The sequence below is a fragment of the Salvelinus alpinus genome, chromosome 21, assembly GCF_045679555.1.
Source record: "Salvelinus alpinus chromosome 21, SLU_Salpinus.1, whole genome shotgun sequence".
NCBI classification, from domain to species: Eukaryota; Metazoa; Chordata; class Actinopteri; order Salmoniformes; family Salmonidae; genus Salvelinus; species Salvelinus alpinus.
Window position 1 is genome coordinate 17,308,781 of NC_092106.1, and position 12,802 is coordinate 17,321,582.

General features: G+C 40.4%; 2 protein-coding genes across 5 annotated transcripts in view; one reads left to right on the top strand and one right to left on the bottom strand.

The window, feature by feature from the left end:
• Positions 1-12,802, bottom strand: part of LOC139547932 (neurobeachin-like) — a 295,912-nt gene that overhangs the window by 111,232 nt on the left and 171,878 nt on the right. For all 4 annotated transcript variants that reach the window (XM_071357133.1, XM_071357132.1, XM_071357131.1 and 1 more), the window contains one exon: positions 7,278-7,414. In XM_071357133.1, the coding sequence (XP_071213234.1) occupies positions 7,278-7,414 (137 nt within the window). The remainder of the gene's footprint in view (positions 1-7,277; positions 7,415-12,802) is intronic.
• Positions 4,006-6,370, top strand: LOC139547935 (putative nucleotidyltransferase MAB21L1). The gene has a single exon (XM_071357141.1). The coding sequence runs from the start codon at positions 4,442-4,444 to the stop codon at positions 5,519-5,521; it is 1,080 nt and encodes a 359-aa protein (XP_071213242.1). The 5' UTR covers positions 4,006-4,441; the 3' UTR covers positions 5,522-6,370.

A 12,802-nucleotide genomic window follows, 5' to 3' on the forward strand; every position in this document is an offset into this window, starting at 1 on the left:
ATTAATATCCTCAATTAGTTGACTTTAATGGCCACATTATGATGCTGTTATTACTATTGAGACTTTTAAATTGTTAATATGGTCTTAGATTAATTTGGTCTGTCTTAATAAAATTTATATTATTATGGTTTTAGCTGGGGTTGGTCTTAACCATTTATACTAATGGTGTCGATCATGCACCACAGTACTGTACATTTATAAAAACTGTATTTTTATATAGTAAATGTTTACACTGTCTGGGGCGATGGATTTGTGGCATCGAAAATGTATGTTATATTGTCAATTTAGACTTGTAATTGTCAAACTGAAAAATGTCATGTCCAGTTTCAGGCCGTGTGTGTGTGCATGATAAACTATGGTGTCATCACAAAGCCATTTCAGCTATTAGACAAGAACTGTTGACCCCATTTCAGACCACTGACAGGAGGATCAGTCTTACTAAAAGAAAGAGAAAAATTAAGAATGGAGGGGAAAAGGAGAAGTGCAGTAAAAACAAAGAAGCCTTCTACACAAAGAGGCTGGGTCACATGGTAGGAAGTAGAAGTCATTGTATTGATTTCCACAATCATACATAAAGCTGGAGGGTCAGAGACCGGACTGATGTTATTCTGGGTCAGAATAGAAAAAGGCCCCATACTACAGTCATGCATTGGGCTGTGGGGTCAGAAATAGGTTCTATTGAAATTAGGCCAGGTCAGAGTTAGGCGCTAACCCATATCTGATATACACAGAGACCATACAGGATAGTGTAGATCTGAGTTGAGTAGAACATGTAGTTAGTGTAGATCTATAGTAAAGTAGACCAGATTGCTATATAGTGTAGATTTGTGTAGAGTAGACCAAGGGTGTGTTCAGAATGGTGTGCAATGTTTAATTCACACACAAACGTACCTCAAAGGCTGTTGAAGAACATTGCACACTGTTTTGGGGAAACGTGTCATTCAGTACAAACCGTCACGCAACGTAGCAAACGCTGAACCGAACTGAACGCACCTCCGGTTGTTAGATCTAAACATGAACATTTACATGTAGATCTGTGTAGAGTAGTCCAGGTTGTTAGATCTAAGCAGCCACATGCTTTAGATTAAAGAGGTGATAATCCTGAAGAAAAGCACCTCCTCTATCACGTAGAGGGATGACCAGCCTCATGGCCACACTGACACACAAACTTGGAGTTGGAAGTAGACTAGTCTGGCGAGAGAGAGAGAGAGAGAGAGAGAGAGAGAGAGAGAGAGAGAGAGAGCGAGAGAGAGAGAGAGCGAGAGAGCGAGAGAGCGAGAGAGCGAGAGAGCGAGAGAGCGAGAGAGAGAGAGAGAGAGAGAGAGAGAGAGAGAGAGAGAGAGCGAGAGAGCGAGAGAGCGAGAGAGAGAGAGAGAGAGAGAGAGAGAGAGAGAGAGATGGAAAAGAGGTGCAGGTTTTCCTCCTATCTCTCTCCACATGGAACCAGTATAGAATTTCCTACATTCGCAGAACACTCCATGAAAGTGACTAAGAAAAATCTACACTGGGAAGTGGTAGCTAGTACCTAGTTTTGTCAATATCTATCCCCAAACGATTTATGTTGACTATCAATGTAAAATAATAATTAAGGTCATGAATATAATAAACTATATTTCACACTTAATTTGAATTAATATTTTCGTAGTAGACCTTTAGATGGGCCTAGAGTAATGATGTGTTCTCTTGGCAAGGTCTATCTATCCCAGCACCCCCATGTGTTGTCATATCTGTAATACCTGCCTGGTAACAGTGGGACATTAATTATGATTGGGCTGATGCTGCTGACAGAGACTTCCAGACTGGCTGGCATGATAGTGGGAGACACCTATCCATCACACACACACACACACACACACACACACACACACACACACACACACACACACACACACACACACACACACACACACACACACACACACACACACACACACACACACACACACACACACACACACACACACACACACACACAGACAACACCGGAACTGACAAGGTGCAGTCTATCCTGATAACGTGTGGTTCAGTGCAGCAAAGTGTTGGTGCAGATGAGTGTAAACGTCGTTGTGTTCTGTACCTGCTCTCTGCAACTTTGCCGTTTGACGACTTCTTCAAAGCTCATACTGAACCTTCAGAGACGGGAAGCTACGATGATTACTACTTTTAAAGCTAGAGATGGTTCCGAGATAGGGAGATGGTTCGGTGATAACTACAGTGATTGTTCGGTGATCTGGTGTGGGGGAAGGACTTATTTACTGTGCAGAAATGTGCAGCAATTTCGTCTGCATAAAAATATCTAGTCTACTGGTGCTGTGCATAAATGTGTCTTGCTTCCATTGAGGTCTTGATAACATAATAATCTGTTTTATATTAGTAATACGATTGGAATAGTTAAGTATTTTTGTAGCAGTAACATGAATATTGTAGACCTAGCCTATGTTGTGTTGCCTATGTAGGCCTCATTTACTTCTGATGAAAATACTAGGCCTACTCAAGTCAATTATATATATATTTATATATTTATATATATAGGCTAAAATAATCATCAAAATAATAATAATGATAAAGTATAGTTTTCTTTTCTTTGCAATAGTTTAATTTTGTTTAATTTGTTCTATCATCATATTCGTGATAATTGTAAACACTGCTCACACAACACTCACCTGGAATGATGCCTACAATGTACAACATCAATCATTTGTAACGGCCTTCTTATGAAAACCTTGTGTTCACAATCTGTTTTTGAAAACAAAAAGCCGTTATACAATATTGTGAACTAAAAAATTGTCGGAATCGAGTATTTCATCGAACTAACAAGATGCTTGCAATAAAACATTTACCAATGCTGAAAAAGAATACATATTGGAAATATATTAAAATGCCTACACATGTACAGATTACAGTCTTACAAAACAGTGGTATAGCTAAAGGACATTTTTATGCCATCTTAATTTTTCTTCACTGAAAAGATGAGTGTCCTACTTAATTTGACAAGTTCATCCTTCAATTAATGAGGAATATTAGGCCTATTTCATACATTGAAATAACGAAAAATATTTACATTCAAATTCAAAAACGTCTTAATTGAAAAGTAGGCCGGAAGACGTATTTTATTGCGTTGAATAGCGTCACAACGACACTGTAAGAAAAAAACAATTAACTTCTAAAGGGCTTTGTACCTTTATGTTATCATTAGCCTATTTATGCTGGAAAAGAAAACTGGGGAAATTAACCGGTCCACTATTTGTAACTACTACAATGTTCCAGGCATACATGCACTATTGTCAAAATAACCCGCGTGTGATTTCACAGGCCTAATAATTATACAATAGCCTAGCCTACTGATATGCTGAAGACGTAAATCCATCTAATATAGGTTATTTCAACATGTAGTAGGATGTTTTTTTCTCCGGGCACTGCATTCCAAATTCCTATTTGAAATGTCCCTGTTGAATAGATTTAGCAGTGCGAATCGTCTGTCAAAGCAAACAATCAAATAAAAGACATAACCCCACGCAACGATTGTCATCAAATCTGTCATTCTAGTCGTCGTGTCTAATATTAGATCAGCTACCATTCTTAGGCTGTGGACAATACAGACACACTAATCTACAAGAATAAAACAAAACGATAATCTGAGAAAGCAAGAATAATAAACACGAGAAAAATGCTACTCAATTAAAATATGTTTTATTCCAAAACAAATAAATAAGCAAAACATTAGCATATTTTATAGCCTACCTACTGTAGCATACAAACAAGCAGTCTAAAATGAGCAGTTGAAGAAAATCCGTTAAAATGTCAAAAAGACTTCCTGAAAGTGGGCTCTGTTTTTTCTCTCGCCAATGCGTAGGTGGACTTCCGATCCTCGACATTACTACCTTTAGTTTAAATTGTGTATAAAACCCGGGAATTAATTTGCGTTCGATAAACTGGAGGCGGTGACGAATCAGATGGCGATTGGACATCCTCGTTCCTAACCCTCCCTTTATAATTTCCCGAAGAGCGTCCGGGCTGTTAAACACAGACAGACTCAGCCGCCTCCACAACGCCCTCACACATTCACACACAGACTGCACCGCGCACTTTCACATGTGGATCCATAACTACAGCAGTGATTAGAGAGGTAACAAAAACAACAACGAGGTTCTTTTGACTAGTGACGTGAGGGCGTGTAAATATGGACTTTTGATAATTATTCGCAAATCGAAGGACATACTTTTTCAACTGCAGTCCATTGCAAAAGCTTATGATTTAGACCAACAAGGTTATTACGCATGTGCCCCAACTAGCAAGAGGCTGGGTTGGGTCTTGTGGAACACATTTTTTTCTTTTTAATAGCGTTCTTTCTTCTCTAAAATTGGCTCCCGTACAAACAGCCGCGTTGGATCCGTCGGCTTACTGCGAGACTCCGGTCTACAACCCGGATCTCTGCCCTAACATGATAGCCGCCCAGGCCAAGCTGGTGTACCACCTCAACAAATACTACCAGGAGAAATGTCAATCTCGGAAGGCGGCCATCTCCAAGACCATCCGGGAGGTGTGCAAGGTGGTGTCGGACGTCTTGAAGGAGGTGGAGGTGCAGGAGCCCCGCTTCATCAGCTCTCTCAGCGAGATGGACAACCGCTTCGAGGGGCTAGAGGTCATCTCCCCCACAGAGTTCGAGGTGGTGCTCTACCTCAACCAGATGGGGGTGTTTAACTTCGTGGATGATGGGTCTCTGCCGGGCTGCGCCGTGCTCAAGCTGAGCGACGGCCGCAAGAGGAGCATGTCTCTCTGGGTAGAATTCATCACTGCCTCCGGCTACCTCTCTGCGCGCAAGATCCGCTCCAGATTTCAGACCCTAGTGGCGCAGGCCGTGGATAAATGCAGCTATAGAGATGTTGTCAAAATGGTGTCTGACACCAGCGAGGTGAAGTTACGCATCAGAGACAGATACATCGTTCAGATCACCCCGGCTTTCAAATGCACCGGGATCTGGCCCCGCAGCGCAGCGCACTGGCCCCTACCGCACATCCCCTGGCCGGGGCCCAACAGGGTAGCCGAGGTAAAGGCCGAGGGATTCAACCTTCTCTCTAAAGAGTGCTACTCGTTGAACGGAAAACAAAGTTCTGCAGAGAGCGACGCCTGGGTCCTGCAGTTCGGTGAGGCCGAGAACCGCTTACTGCTGGGAGGCTGCAGGAAGAAATGTCTGTCGGTCCTTAAGACGTTACGGGACCGGCACCTTGAGCTGCCTGGGACGCCCCTCAACAACTACCACATGAAGACTCTGGTTTCTTATGAGTGTGAAAAACATCCACGGGAGTCTGACTGGGACGAGAACAACCTCGGGGACCGTTTGAACGGGATTCTATTGCAGCTTATTTCGTGTTTGCAGTGCAGGAGGTGTCCCCATTACTTCCTGCCTAATCTAGACCTGTTCCAGGGGAAACCTCATTCTGCTCTAGAAAATGCAGCCAAACAGACCTGGCGACTGGCGAGAGAGATTCTGACCAACCCCAAAAGCTTGGAGAAACTCTGAGGTAAATGTGTGTTATAGTGAAGGAGGGTCAGTGAGAGGCCTGGTGATGTATCAAAGGACTATGGACAGAAATGATCACTGCACCCCTGTTTTATTCACGGTCTTGTAAAATGTGACTATCCTCTGACGATGAAGACGTTTACTCTGAGATCATTTTTATTACATTTAGTCAAATATGACCCTTCTCTTAATTATATTCTGTGATGTCATAATTTAGGAGCAAATTGTACCATCAACCCACATTCAAGGTTAGGTTACAATGCAGTGTTAATCTTTCGTTATTTCTCTCCATGCCCACGGTTGTCTAAATCGTTTATTTGCTTAAATGCTTTAAAATAAAGCCCCCATACAAGCCTTGACAAAATAACTGTACAATTTCTACTGTAAATACATTCATAGGTTGTGATTCCAGTGGTCTGAAATTGTGTATGTTGTTCTGTGACATGTAAACTTAAGAGCTCAATTCCACCTTTTAAAGTAAAACGCCTGAACATTTTTTTATTTGGTAGAAAATAAATTAGTACATTCATTTCAGTGATAGTCTGCTGTATCTGTTGTCAGTGGACATTTTCAAATTTTGAAAGTTTACATTTTGATGGTATTATCTGTTACGTTAAAAAACATTCCATAAACATACTTGAATTCTTATTTAAAGTATACTCGATCATTTTTGTTTGTACCTTGATAACATGATAAAACCTGAAAATAAGAAAATATATATAAATACAGTCTAATTGAAAAGAAAAAATGCACTTGAAATACACTGGATTATAACATTTGTGATCTGATTTTTTATTCCTGTCTCTGATTTAATTTAAAGAGTTAGCCTAATAAAAACCAGCTATGTAATATTTGTGTCCCAATCATGATTAATGAAATGTATAACTTGTATTTTTTTAATCACATACAGGCCATATTTATTATCGGCACCATACATTGGTATTTTATAGGCCTAGTGTTTAACCCATTTTAAATTACGCAAATATAGTTTGTCATATCTTTATTAGTTCCGGCTTAAGGCCTATCCTACATATTGTATCTATCAGGTTGTCTACGTTATAATAATAGGCTGTCTAATTAAAAGCTTTTTATAGGCTTAAGGCTGTTGGGGAAAACATGTATGAGAGGTACGGTTGGGGTTAGACATTAGGCCTATATTTCTAATATACAGTCCACACGAAGACTGCGCAAAACCAGGTGTTTTGGACCCGTAATTGTGCAAATGTCGAGGTTACAACGTTAGGGTTAGCCCAATAGTGCAACTGTTATCCCATGTCCATACACAGTCGCCATATTTATAAACAATGATACTGTTGGTCTAAAATCGAACCGATATCGTAGGCTCTCGTTTGATGACATAGGTTTACAGGTTTTGAGGGGATCCTAATATCAATACATTTGTAAAATATTGTAGGCCAGGTTCTCTCCAGGTGGAGCCTCGCGCGCGTATAAACCTAGTCAGGCTTAAGGCTCGTCTACATTCTGGGAATCCAAATGGCACAAGGTTTCAATTAGATCACATTTTCTAAAATGCTCCACAATCTCCTAATGTTTGAATTGTTGCACATGTGTGAACCTGGATAATTTTTTTACATCTCTAAATCACAATTTGTGTCTTGCAAAATAAAGGAACCTGGAGTCTATGCGGGCCCAGCCTAAACATGAACACGAATCAGTAAAGTGAACTTGAATGTGAACAAAAGCTTGTGGGGTAATCGCATATCAAACAGAAAGGGAACGTGGCGGTGGGACTTACCGTGGAGTCAAGCCGTTTGAAGGAGGGGTCATCCTCGTCCACTTCGAAATATATCTCGGTCGTCGTGATGGAGAGCGTCCCTCGTGCCACTATTACCGGGGCCACGAGCTGGGCCGGGGTGCTGAGGACCACTGGGCCTATAATGTGTAATACACGGTGCATCAGATATAAGGACAAACAATGTATGGTCTTTAACAATTCCTAACAAATAATTTGATTTATTTGATTGTGAATTATTATCAAATTTGAGTCTACTTCGATTTAGTCAGAGAAGATATTGAGACGATGTAATGTATAGGATGCAAATTCTACAATTTATTCTTAATTTGGGCACATGCACGGTTCTTAATTATCATGGTAACAGGTTTTCATTCAGAGTCATTATTTTTGATGCAAACTCGAATTACTCGTTCAGGTTAAATACAGGACAAGGCTCCATTATGGGTTGCACTCTGGAGGGTTTAACATAGGTTACTTTGAACCAAATCGCTATTCGGCCTATTCAACAAGCATTCAGGCCAATATACATTCTAGGCTTTCAAAACTATATGATGCTAATTTACATAAGTAACATAAGTAATAACCATTTGAACTAAAGGCTCGTGCGGTGCAATAGGGCCAGCAGTGTCATATGGCCTATCAGAACTAAACAAGAGATGGAGGAGCGCTTGCCAATATGATGACTGGTCACTTATAGGGTATTATTATTCATATTTGCATACTAATATTTTTCATAACAATTATTTCAGTTACTATAACGACAACTGGGGCCACTAAATGAGAGATACAACACCACCCCAAACTACTGTTACAATATGCATAGCATATTTTTGCATAAAAGCGCATATATTTGCGCTGACAATATCCTTTTTATTATTTATTTACGATGGCTTTTTGACCCCTGATCAGCAGACGGGATCACATGCAATCTTTCTGTTTCCACCCGTCTTCCTCCGCATCTCCATCTCTCCTCCTCTCCTCTCCCTCCATCCTCCATGTTCTATTTGGAGCAGTATCGCTGAGGCGCGCGGCTCCAGTGATTTGTCTCGAGCTCAAATGAAAGCTTTTGAAATTGGGATATTTATCGATCGCGTGAACTCCAAAGAGCCACTTTAATGTCTCATCAATCTTAATATTGTGGTCTTCAACCAATTATGCCCGATACTGTTGCGAGATTACAAGTGGATTTTGGTTTCAATTCCCTGGGCTCCCTTTCATTGTGCTAACAGAGCGCTCAGGAATAGTGGAATCGGCTTTCCTACTCTTTCTCTCTGCCTGCCCTAGCTGCCTGTAATAAACTCGCTGACTGTATTAAACTGATCTTATCTGATTACACTATCACCGTTTAGCATGTGCTTTACAAGCTGTAGTAAACATGCAATATCCCGGGTCTAATAACGTTGCAGTTGTAGACTATCGTAGGCCTATGGAAACATATAGCCCTAATATGCCTCACAACGTATTAATGAATAGATACTACACAATGCACTGACATATAATGTATAACCTATAATAAATACCTACATGTACATACATATAATGTAATATTATACAAAAGGCTGTAATTACTGCGATATGCTCACAGAATAGAAAGCAATGCTTTTGCAAATGAAACGAAACGTGATCAAAACATTACTTATTATTCTAATACTCATATTTATCCCTGTCATTACCATTTATTAGCCTATGTAATTATCTTGTAATGACACTTGTTCTTAATGTTGTTTCCACATTTAGACACATTAAACCCGCCCCATGTTAGGCTACATTTGAATAGAGAATTCGGCCGACGTCTCAGTAAACGGACAGATATTGTTTTACAGTCGATGCTGTTGCAAGAGATTCCCATCAATCTGAAGGGTTTGTCTTTCTGCAACATAAACTCTCTATTCCAAGACCTCTATTCTACTCCCCCTCAGAGAGAAAGAGAATAATAAGACGTTGGCGGGTACGAGAACCATTGTGTTGTGGCCTAAAGGGACTCTGGTACAGAGAGAGACAATACAGCCTTAATCCACTGGATCCACCGCGCTACAGGGACGGGATTAAACTGTAATCCCTCTAGGGATACTCCATAATTCGGAGTTAGTATTAAAACGTTTACACAACAATAATAATAAATGATACAGGTTTCCATATGCCAAAAGGACTGGATTCCGTTAATACGTGAGCTATAACGCTATATTTCTGGAGCGGTTTTCTTAGAATTTCCTTTAGAAAAAGTTATAGTAGTAATAATAATAATATTATATTATATATTAACACACACACACAGTCCTTTTACGCAGATGGTCCTCAAAATAATATTTCAGAAACATTTAAATTGTACATGGGGCAAATCATTAAATTTCTAGCTAAAATAATTCCAGTTATAATATTCTATTACATAGTCCTAGTTTCTTGGTGTTATAGTTCTATTTTGTCTGTACTCTAGTCTTGAATGTCTACGGGGCTGGTAAACTGTTAAACAGTCTGGTCTGATGAAGACAGTCACAGTGATGTCACTGCTGCACTGCTACACAAGGCATTCTGGGTAGTGTCATAATTAAAACAGTTAATTCTCCCAAACTCCCGAATGCCCAACATGCCTCTCAAAGGCTTGAATAAGTCTAAGATGTACCTTTATAGGGCACTCTTTTTTACCAGGGCACATAGGCCATTAGGGTGCCATTAGGGAATCAAGCCTAAAACAGATCCATTTATTGTTATATATGCAAGAAAGTTTATAGTAGTAATTTCCTAAACATGTAATGTAGTCAGTAATATTATATGTAATTCAAAACATCCTGAGCAGTGCTTTTTAATGCGGTTTTGTCTAAGTATTTATGACAATATTATCTTGCACTCATAAGGCTAATTATTACCCATGTAAGGGCTAAAATGATGCCAGATAGCGAGAGAGAGACAGAGAGCGACCGAGACAGAGAGCGATATGATAATGTTTACTTCAAAGAATACAGCCTGTCTTTGACTGGTCCATTCAAAGGTCTGTCAGTTAAGATCATTAATATCTCAACCAAAACAGTAAACAGCCACTATCAAAACTCCTCTCCTCTCCTCTCCTCTCCTCTCCTCTCCTCTCCTCTCCTCTCCTCTCCTCTCCTCTCCTCTCCTCTCCTCTCCTCTCCTCTCCTCTCCTCTCCTCTCCTCTCCTCTCCTCTCCTCTCCTCTCCTTATGAGTTGGGTTACAGATGAGTAGACAAAAGGAGTGTGTTGATGCCAGTGAGAGCAGACGGTGTTGCCAGCGTTCAGGGGGAGTGAAACTAATCATGGGTTTGGTAACCACAGGGCAGGCCCCGCCCGGCCCCATAGCTAGCTGGGCCCAGGGTAAGCCACACCCCTCTGGCAGCAGACACTGACCTGATGGTTGGCAGGAGGAGAGAGAGAGAGAGGAGGAAGAGGAGGAGAGAGAAAGAGATATGGGGAGAGACGGAGTGAGAGGGCAAGAGAGAGAAAGAGGAGGAGGAGAAAGGCTGTCAACACACAGGGAGGATCTCCCACTTAGAGTTCTCAGGGCAGAGAGAGATAGAGTATAGATATAGAGCACACAGACTGTAGCATATAGATATAGAGCACATAGACAGAACACTACATAATGTCCAGCACTTCTGAATTGTCAGTGTGAGATAGCTAGGGCTCCCCTGTTGGTCAGAATGTGAACATACCTTTAACTTTACCATGATGCAATATTTGAAAAAATTGTAAATGTTTTTGAAGAGTTTTTGAATGTTCCAAAAAGAAATGTTTTGACCAACATTTTTAATACGGTTGGAATTTATAATATGTTCTAAATGATGTACCTATAAAGAAAGTTTCCATTTAGAATTTTCTGTACTCATTGTAACTGGTCCAGCTGATTTTGGATGGTGTTTCTTTATAGCTATTTTTGTTTCTTTTGCCATTTTAATTGAAAACAATCACACTAAGGTACTTAACTGTTACCCAGAAATGATTTGATTTTGAGATAAAAACAGCTGCATCGGACTTTTAAAGGGCAGTACATTTTCATTAAATAAACACAGTGATTTATTAGACATACAGCGATGAATTAAAAATACAATTACAAAGACTGCATCCGGGCTTTAAGGACAATACCGCTCACAGCCACTACTTAAAAGCCTGATTGTACCTTCTGGACAGAAGCTAGTCATTGCAGGTCTCTAAAGCTACCCCCACTTACATGGCAACACTATAGATACAATAGTCTGCAATTCTAATTCTCTTTGTCAGAATGCCAACATACCAGTAAACTATGATGTTTTAAAAGAAACAGCAGCTACAGTATATCATATTTTCTTTATTATTTTCTCAACTGTCTTAGGATGAAATTTTCTCCTCAGAAAAAAACTATGTTTTTTTTTAGAATGTCTGTGAGCTTGACAGGGGAGGCACAGCAACCAGATTCTCTCTCCCTCAGTCCATTTGCTGCTTTATAATCCTTGTGATTGGAACATAGTAAACGTTTCAGGAATTTATGATGGCTGCCAGGATCCACTATTGTATTCCAGTAAAACGCTTGCATCAGGCATAAAACCACCACAGCGCTTGCTGCTCTTATTTCAGGCACCAGTTGTTTGCAGCGTTCAGGCATTGTATCGGACTGTTGAACAGCTCCTCTTGATCTATATTCACAACCAGACTGAACTCTGGATAACTATACTATAAGGCAATTATACCTAAAGCAGCAGAAAGCACAGTTCTGACTGGAAAGTTTGGCCCACAGAGCTGGAGCCTGGTGCCATATAACCAGGAGGTGGGTTGGAGAACATTATGAGAACACTGTGAGAACACTATGAGAACACTAAAACACTATAAGGGGGTTTGTATAACTCTATTGTTAGCAGAGACATTCCTGACTGGCCAGGGTCAGACCAATACGGTATTTAAATAACCTAAGCTACTAGGCAGAAATAACCATCAAATGTTTTAATGAAGACAATAAATATTACAGTTATGATTATAACTACTGTTCCCTGTTACCTGCCGTAACATCGAAACTGTGTACTTGTGCGCTGTCACGGCAACCCGAGGCTCAAACCTACAGGAAACAGTGGTAACCCTGATAATGTACACTTTACACACTGCCGCAGCCCAAGGCTCAAACATGCAGGGAACTGTGGTAACCCGGACAAATACGCAACCAGCTCGGTGTCTAACACCAACTGCCGGACCCAGCCATAAGAACACTATGAGCCACACTAGGAGCAGGTACAAGGTAATTGGGGAACCCCAACATGCTGCAGCACAGATATCACCAATCGTCATGCCCCTGAACAATGCCCAAGAAGCTGCCACACCTCTTTACCTACTGTATTTATTTATTAATTTATTTTGCTCCTTTGCACCCCATTATTTCTGTCTCTACTTTGCACTTTCTTCCACTGCAAACCAACCATTCCAGTGTTTTTTTAGTTTTTATTTTACTTGCTGTGTTGTACTCACTTCGCCTCCATGGCCTTTTATATTTGTATTTATTTATACATATATTTGTTTGCCTTCACCTCCCTTATCTCACCTCACTTGCT

Coding starts and splice junctions, on each gene's coding strand:
- LOC139547935 (XM_071357141.1), top strand. CDS start 4,442: ATGATAGCCGCCCAGGCCAAGCTGGTGTACCACCTCAACAAATACTAC.